The 9133-nt window shown below is 36.0% G+C and overlaps 1 protein-coding gene and 1 pseudogene across 2 annotated transcripts; one reads left to right on the forward strand and one right to left on the reverse strand.

Annotated features, from left to right (window-relative positions):
* Window positions 1–1477: 1477 nt before the first annotated feature.
* On the reverse strand, window positions 1478–7889 carry YAE1 (YAE1 maturation factor of ABCE1). Of its 2 annotated transcripts, none has more exons than XM_012473624.2 (3): window positions 7726–7889; window positions 3895–4016; window positions 1478–2095 (listed from the first exon to the last, which is right to left on the reverse strand). In XM_012473624.2, exons 1-3 carry the CDS (start codon window positions 7852–7854, stop codon window positions 1666–1668), a joined length of 681 nt encoding a protein of 226 aa, XP_012329047.1. In that variant the 5' UTR covers window positions 7855–7889; the 3' UTR covers window positions 1478–1665. The 2 variants fall into 2 exon arrangements, with proteins under 2 accessions (XP_012329047.1, XP_012329041.1); XM_012473618.2 differs by having other exon boundaries at window positions 7720–7889.
* On the forward strand, window positions 4160–5166 carry LOC135270741 (thioredoxin-related transmembrane protein 1-like; annotated as a pseudogene).
* Window positions 7890–9133: the final 1244 nt, after the last annotated feature.

The following is a 9133-nucleotide window of genomic DNA, read 5'->3' on the forward strand; positions in this document are numbered from 1 at the left end:
GCCTCCCAAAGTGTTGGGATTATAGGCGTGAGCCACTGTGCCTGGCCCCTTCTGTACTTTTTTGGGGGGTATTTTTTAAAAGGCAAAACATGTTCAAGAGATGTTTTCAACCCAATAATCTCAACTCAGCTAATTCTCCTGATGTCATTTTCTATGAAAATTTGTACAAATACACCATATGTAGCCAGTGGTGGCAAGAGGTGTTATCTCCAGGGAATCTTACCAGGGAAAGTCTAGATAAAAATCTTAAGATTTATGACACTCGACATTTTTACTTAGGGTGGTCTTGAGATGCATCATTAGAAAGAAGTATTTCATATCTACATCATGGCACAGCAACATTAAGACTTTAGAGATTGCTTATAATATTCCATGTGGAGGTAAGATTTTGGCTGTGTCCATAAACATGGAAAGATATATGTAAAAAGACAAACTAGTAAACCTCTGAAACAGTCTTTACATCTGGAGAGATAGAAGAACTTTTTTTAAGCTGTCAAATGTCACTGGTATCTTCAGCAGGCCTTAATAAATCCTGAAACTTAGTATGGCTTTCTGATTTCGAATTTGTTGCTTCAATTTCTTAATGTTCTTCTGTGAACTTTGAGGAGGGTCATAAGATCACAGTAATACAATTTTAATCTCTTGAAAAGATAAACTTTGTCAGATTTTTATTTCAATATGCCTGCCTTTCAGCTTAGATGGTAGGTATAAATAGGGGTGAAAGGCAATTAAGACTACCAATGAGGGACAACTACTTCAGTGCCTCTGAAGTTAGGTATCTCACATAAACGTGTGTTTCAGGTGAATAAAAGTGATGAAAATCCTTTCCTGATTTTGATATGCTTAGGTCCTGGAGCAAAAATTTGAATCTAATTTTGTCCACGCTAGACTAAGAATATCGACTCAAAGTATATAGAAGTCAGTGGTTTCAGTGTTTTACTCCTGTGTGAATATGAAAAAAAGTGCAGTTTAAAATAATCCAGCACACTGTTAGGCAACACTACTAACTCCCTACTACTTAGAAAAAAACTAAGTAGGTATTTTCCTTAGACTCGAGCATGAAATATATTTTCTGTATTTTTCATAAAGCAATGTCCTTTTAATTAACACAAAACTAAAACATGTTAGTATTTTGCTGTTAATCATTGAATCAACAGCATAAACATTGCTTCAGTTTCTCACACTTACAGTCTCTTAATTTCAGCATATATCTACATATCTGTATCTATATATCTGTCTATGTGTTTATATGCTATTAGGTTATTTTTATAACTTAGGTTTGGTGAGGTCCTGACCACCTAGTAGTGACAGGAGGTAGAAGTAGGGGTAGGTCCTTACAAAATATGTTTAATTCTTGTTTACTTTTGCTAGTAAGTCTGAAAACACTTCATTTTGACCACAAGTTTGGAAATGGCAATGACAATGGAAATTTTTGACCATATCTTAAACTACATAAAAATTACCAGTGACAAAGAAAAAAGGCTTATATTACATTTAATAGTGTTAGTTTTGAAGACAATAGTGTAAATGTCAAACTTTCATAAAGGATAACCCTACAGTTGGAGTGTTTGATGCAGAAACCAGTACAAATTTTGATTCTTAGGAAACCAAGTATTCTAAGAAATGTTCTGAACATTATATACATTAGAAAAGGGAAGATAATTTTTATAGTTGTTTGAGGTGTTGTAATACATCTACTGATATGCCCAGCTGTTTAACTAAATTGGCTGTCTGTTCTAAAATCCATGTGAGGCTTGGGTTTTCTGAATGTGCATGCTCCTGTGTTCTACAACATTCTAAATATGAAAAATCTATCCCACTATGGCTCCTGCTACAGTTTTTGTTAAACTCAGCATTATTTTCACAGAGTCTTTCATCTGTAGCTTCATCAATCTTTTTCTCAGCTGGAACTACATGACAAAGGTCCATATCCTCAATGGAGTCCAATAAATCTACAACATGGGATGGTGGAGTGATTGATTTCAGATGTTTGAGCACATACTCTTCACACTGGCCAACTGCATCCAGAAGATTATTTATTTTATTGATCAAAGTCGAATTATTATTATGAAGGTGACACCAGGAGAGCAAAGCACTGAACAAAAATATAAACAAGAGTTAAATAGCAAAAAAAAATTAGTCACAGGCTTTTAGAATGGTTGATGCTAAGCCCTACACATTTCTCTTCCAGATAATACCATGCAAAAATGAATTAAGGATAATAATGCAGTCAGAATCAGGAAAGTAATAGTAAACAGGACTTTAAAATATAAGGCTATTATCTTTCAATAACAATTAAACAATTGGACTTAATCATAAAACTGTTTATAATTCATAACCCCTCTTTCACAACTCTATATACACTTTTCCTGATTTTATATTTTTTCTTATGACTGTGATATCTGTTGAAGATAAATACAGCTCCAAGAAGGAAAAACTAGTTTCTTCTTTAAGGACAGAAGAATTTAAACTAACAATTCAATTAGAATTAGTTAAATTGAGAATTTAAACTAGCAATTCTCAATCATGGATGCACATTAGAATCACCCAAAGAGCTTTTAAACCTATCAAGGCCCAGATTATACTCCAGGCCAATTAAATCAGAATCTCTGGGGGTATCTTTTTTTTAAGTTTCACAGTTGATTTCAAGGTGTAACCAAAGTTGAAAACCATTGTTCTAAGCATATAGTTGCTTGCCATCAAGAATGAAGGTTAGAGAAAAAAATTTTAAAGAGACTTCACTTTCCTGGGCTTATGTCACAGAGTAGACATTGTTTGTTGAACTACTAACAATTTCCTTGAAAAAGGTAAAAATTATTCTATTCTAACAGATTTAATATTATAGTCATGTCATAAAATAATGGTTATTATGAAAAGTATTTAAAAATAGAATCTATTGATATAAAGATTCAGTAGTAGCTTTCTAGGGTTATATAACATTAACTTGATAATGTGAATATTCACATTGATTATTTTCCTACTGTAGCAGAATAAATTCTAGTTCCTAATAGTTGGATTTTCTAAAACTCCAAACACAATAAATTTTTTAGTTCTAGTTTGGTAACTTTTATTATCTACTTTTCTTTAAAATTAGCGATTCTTTGAAGCATTTTGTTTTTCTCTACTGAGGACAGTTTAAAGGGTATAAAGCAGGGGTGTTCAATCTTTTGGCTTCCCTGGGCCACACTGTAAGAACATTCTTGGGCCACACATAAAATATACTAACACTAATGATAGCCGAGTTAAAAAAAAAAAAGAAAGAAAAAAATCACAAAAAAATCTCATTATGCTCATGTTTTAAGAAAGTTTATGAATTTGTGTTGGGCCATATTCAAAGCTGTCCTGGGCCACATGCGACACACAGACCACTGGTTGGACAAGCTTTGTATAAAGCATCAAAAAGGACAAGGCTGCTAGGCTTCTGGCTCTGTGTATCATTTGGCCACTTGGCTCTGATACATGCCATCAATGGCATCCTGACAAGTATTCAATGTCAGGACTAAAGTAAATGAAATCAATTTTCTCTTAATTACCAACTATAATTTTCATCATGTACTTCTTGTCTAGAGGTTTGTCATATTGTGTGCAAGTACCAAAAGTGTTATTCAAAACCTGAAGATCTTTTAATGAGATAGGTAATTGTTCAGGTAGCGAAAGTATACATCTTCTTACCATTTATTTGCACAAAAAGACAATATGTAGTTCACATATTAAAGTGGATGAACTGATAATAATTTTGACTTTTTGAAGGCAATATAATTCTATGTTCTGCGACATACTTCAGTGGATTTAGCACTAGGAAAAGCACTTCAGTTTAAACACTTTATTTTTACAGAAACATCCTCCAGTAGTATTGAGTTTAAAATGAGTCAGCATTTAGATTTAAAAAATTACCTCAATGTTCCTCGGAGTCGTCCATAGTTTAAAATGACTTCTGCGCCTTCCTTATAACCTTGATTGAAGCCCTGTTGAAGAGTAACTGCTTTGCCAGCATCTACTCCATCTCTATAACCTTCCTAAAAATAAATAATGGAGAACTGCAGCTGTAACTAACACCAAGTATACCACATGTAGGTTTTTCTAAAAAAGTACAGAACCAATTTAGAAAGCTGATGAATTAGGCCTTTACTGTGTTACCGACCATAATATGGCATAACAACATCACTAAAACAGACTATGCTTCTCATAAGTTTATTATTGGTTTATCATTACTTATTCCACTTTTGAAGTCTAGAGTTACTGGGCAATTTTTGAAACACTGATAATTACAGTTTTTAAAAAACCCAGTGTTGGGCTGCTGTGCTTGCTGTGAAGTGGGCAAGTGGCGGACATGGCACCCTTTGGGAGTCTTGCAGTTCCCCTGGCAGTCTTGGTGCTGTTGCTTTGGGGTGCTCCCTGGACCCATGGGCAGTGGAGCAATGTACACGTCATCATGAGAACTGGAGAGAGCTGCTGGAAGGAGATTGGATGATAGAATTTTATGCCTCGATGCCCTGCTTGTCAAAACCTTCAACCAGAATGGGAAAGTTTTGCTGAATGGGGAGAAGATCTTGAGGTTAATGCTGCAAAAGTGGATGTCACAGAGCAGCCAGGACCATCTGGACAGTATATCATAACTGCTCTTCCTAATATTTATCATTGTTAAGATGGTGAATTTAGGCACCATTAGGATCCAGTGACTAAGAAGGACTTCATAAACTTTATAAGTGATAAAGAGTGGAAGAGTAGCGAACCTGTTTCATCATGGTTTGGGCCAGGTTCTGGTTTGGGCCAGGTTCTGGTTCAGATGAGTAGTATGTCAGCACTCTTTCAGCTCTCTATGTGGATCAGGACTTGCCAGAACTACTTTATTGAAGACCTTGGATTGCCAGTGTCGGGATCATATACTGTTTTTGCTTTAGCAACTCTGCATTCCAGATTGTTATCGGGACTCTGTATGATATTTGTGGGAGATTGCCTTTGTCCTTTAAAAAGGCACAGACCACAGCCAAACCCTTCAAAAAAATTACCAGAATCTGTTCAACCTTTGAAAAAACTGGAGGAAGAAGAGGCGAATGAAGATGATGTTTCAGAAGAAGTTGAAAGTAAAGAAGGAACAAACACTTTCCACAGAATGCCGTAAGATAACGCTCTCTGGGTTTGTCACTGGCCACAGATAAATCCTAGTTAAATTTTATAGGTATTTTCATATTATGATTTTGATAAAAACAGACGATTGGTCATTTCTTTTGGTTTGAAGTGAACTGTGACTTGCTTGTATATTGCAGGGTTCAGTCTAGATTGTCATTAAATCGAAGAGTCTACATTCAGAACATAAAAGCACTAGTTATAAAGTTTGAAGTATGATTTAAGCACAGTTTATGATGGTTTAAATAGTTCTCTAGTTTTTGAAATATTGTGCCAAGCAGTAAAATTTATGTATATTTATTTAAGAACCTGTTTCAAGTCAGTTTTGAAAATTTACATTTCCCAAGTATTGCATTATTAGAGTATTAAAGATTATTTTAGAGAAAAATATTTCTCATTTGATATAATTTTTCTCAGTTTCCTGTGTGAAAAAAGGAAGATATTTCCCATAAATGGGAACTCTGCCCATTGTCTCAAGAAATATGTATTTTGGTGACAATTCCGTGGTCTTTTTAGAAATATATTCCAAAATTTCCTCGTATTTTTAGGTTGCAACTAATAAAAACTACCTTATATTAATTAATTACAGTTTACTACACATGCTAATACAGGATATGCTAGTGACTTAGGAAGTTTTTAAGTCCATGGTATTGTCTTGATTCCAATAAAGGCTGACTTTCTCTTGTATTTTTTTCTTATTTACTATGGGTTTTATTTTTTTATTTTTCGAAATGGATGATAATTTCCTGGAAATTTTTTTTATGTTTTAGTAAACAGCATTTTTTTTTAGATCCATCAAATTGAGCTTTCTGTTGATAATTTAAAATCTTGGCCATTCATTTAAGATTTTATATCATTCTTGCTGAACTTCTATTTGATATTTAAAAAATTTTTCTTTTTGGATGTGAAGGTGAACATTCCTGATTTTTGTCTGATGTGGAAAAGCCCTGGTATTTTACATTTTGAAAATTCACAGAAGCTTAATATAAAACAAAGTTTGCATTCTACTCAGGAAAAAGCATCTTCCTCTACATGTTTTAAATATATGTTTGTCCTCATATACAGAAAGTTCTTAATTGATTTTACAGTTTGTAATGCTTATTTTAAAATCATTAACATTTTTATAATTTTTAAGAGACAAACTTCATATTCTCCTGTTCTTTCCTGACTGCTAATATTGTGTGGTATTTCATAGGTAGAAATCAACAGGATGGAACATTTAGTGTATTTTTACTCCTTAAAGAACTAGAATACATATAGTTTTGACTTTACAAGAAGGAGAAAAATCATAAATACAATGAATCAACTGACCATTATGTAGTAGACAATTTCTGTAATGTCCCCTTCTTTCTAGGCTCTGTTGCTATATGAATCCATTAGACTTACAGTAGTATAATGTACAAGTTTTCTCTAAAGGCCTCTCCTGTAGAATATAAAATATACCACTGAAGAGTTTGGATGTGTAACTTGTGATGCCTTAGAAAAATATCCTAAGCACAAAATAAACTTTTCTAACCACTTCAAGATTAAAAAATAACCAAAAACCCAGTGTTAGCAATGTCTTCACAAAATGAATATATGGAAAACTACATATCTGGGCTCTTGCCAACTGATTGGAATGGTGTGGGTGGGTGAGGAGACATGGGAAAGCAGAGAGAGAAAATCATCTAAAAAAAAGGAAGATGAGAAGTCTGGTTTCAGTAATTTTGCTTAATCCCTAAATTCAACTAACCCGCAAAAGCTCCGTGGGTAGTGATTTCATTCTGCACCTCTTACGGTGCCACAGCACTCAAAAGATCAGTACTTACCAGTGTAGCCCCAATCTCACATAAAGCGTTTTTGTAACTGACCACTTGGTTTTTGAGCTAAGCGAATTATACTTTACTGAAATATTAAACTAGCGCAGATTCCCAACTGCAGCTTTAGCGGCAATTTAATGGTTGGCAAATACATTAAGTGGATGTGGACTTCACCATTTGGTCCTCACTCAGAACTAGGTTTTGAAGGCTGCACACAGAAATTAAGCTTAGTTTCAATGAATAGTGAGACAAACTAGAATTGAAAAAGTTACATCTAACAAATAAATAAATCAACTTTAATATTCCCTTATCTAGACACCAGTATTCCACATTAGCTTTCCCTTATTGCCCTCTAACAGCATTAAGTTCATCTTTTCAGTATGTCTTGATTAATACCACTCTTTAACTTTAGGCTCCCGACCCATTCAAGCAATTAATATAAGCTGCGTACACATCCTTTGACAGCCATAATTAGTATAGTCAGTGTATGTTTCTCCCCAACTCCTTTCCCTGTGATCCTCAACAAATTGCACTGTTCAAAGACTAGACATAGTAAATTTTAGTCGGTCCTCAGCTTCTAAGCACCCCGTAGGCGCTCAAAGAACGTGTCCTGTTGTTTCGCACACTTTCAAGTAACCATTGAGAAATCCTACCAAGACGCGGGTTGGACCGCGTTCCTACGGATAAAGAGGGCAGCGCCGGGCCACGCTGGTGCCCTTCTAGACCCAGCTTCTTGACAACTCCGCGCCTCTTTCCACAACCCAGCACCCTGCGCCACGGGTAAACCACCCACGTTTACCTTGACTCGTCTCTGCATGTGACTCTGCCATTCACGCTGCACCAGGAGCGATTCATCCGCTTCCTCGTCAAACACGTCCCCTTCGTCTCCAGGGCCACGGACCGAGGATGCCGCTTGAACCCACGACATCACCGAGGCAATTACGGGGTTGCAGGTCACCGGAAGCGCCAACAACTCCTTCCGGTCCGAAGGCGGGGCGAAGACGGCAAGTCGAGGATCGGGAGGGGGCTGCGCGTGCGCAGGGGCGGGCTGTGGCCGGTGGACGCCGCTACAACCTTCGCTTGCGGTGATTTTGGGATCCCTCGGTTGGCCGGCCAAGTGTTGATGTGCGCCTGTAGGTTGTGAGCGAGGCCAACTTCCTCGCGTGGCAGGCACGACCTTCATCTTTGCAGAAGGCAGCCAGGACCCTCAGTGAAACACCTTCCATTTCCACCGTAGTCTCTACCATGGTCTGGATTTTACACACGCGCACATTGGTAAATTATTAAAAGTAGTAAAGTTGATGGGCGGTTATCGCCCAAAGGCGTTAGCTCTTTTGGAATCTCCTCTGCATTTAAAGGATTTGACAAACCGACATTTTTAACTGTTAGGCGTGTGGAGCAAAGGATAATAGAATCGAAAAGTCAGATACTGCAGCCAAATTGAGATCATAAGAAATAGAGAGTACGTTTGTAAAGCCAATGCGTTTTTTTCACCGATGCACAGTACCCTTCTGCCTCCCATGCCTATTCATACGCCCTAAAGTAGACTGTTGATTTGGTAAGGGTGGGGACTTGTGTCAACACCAGCATGGTTCTGACACATAGTAGATGCTGAACTCGATCTTGGTGAATGAATAAACACCTGTAGTATTCCTGTTTTGCCCATTGCCTAAGTGAAATGAGTCATGTGATAATGATTTAGTTATCTAACAATTTCTTGAACACCTACCTTGTGTCAGGCACCATTCTAGGCATTCGGATACATCAGTGAACAGACAGAAGTTCCTAACCCTTTTTGACTTTATAGTTATGTAAAATTGACAGGTTAAACAATAAGCAATATGTAAGTAACATAAGGTTTGTTAGGTCGTAAATAAATGCTATGAAAAAAATTTAGAAATAAGCAAAGTAAGAACCATGAGTGTGTGGGAGTGGGTTTTTGGTTCACGTTACAATATTAAATCTCCAGAGAGAATTTGACATCCCACAAATAAAAAGGATATAAACTATAAATATGTATATTTTATTAATGTAAATATATTAAGATATATATATATCTTAATTAGGAACAAAATGGTAGTAAGTAATAAAGATAACAATAAATAAAATAGAAAACCTCAAAACTTACATAAATAAGTCCAATTCTTTTTTGTATTATTTGAAAACACCAATGAGATAGATAATCCTGTCATGGCCCTGATTTTTAG

This window comes from Aotus nancymaae, unplaced genomic scaffold, assembly GCF_030222135.1.
Source record: "Aotus nancymaae isolate 86718 unplaced genomic scaffold, 86718_ANA_hifiasm-v0.15.2.pri h1tg000065l, whole genome shotgun sequence".
Taxonomy (NCBI): Eukaryota; Metazoa; Chordata; class Mammalia; order Primates; family Aotidae; genus Aotus; species Aotus nancymaae.

Coding starts and splice junctions, on each gene's coding strand:
- YAE1 (XM_012473618.2), bottom strand. CDS start 7,854: ATGTCGTGGGTTCAAGCGGCATCCTCGGTCCGTGGCCCTGGAGACGAA. Junction 4,017..7,719: donor AGAGACGAGTCAAGGTAAAC/GTGGGTGGTTTA, acceptor ATTTATTTTTAG/GAAGGTTATAGAGATGGAGT. Junction 2,096..3,894: donor CGACTCCGAGGAACATTGAG/GTAATTTTTTAA, acceptor ATTTTTGTTCAG/TGCTTTGCTCTCCTGGTGTC.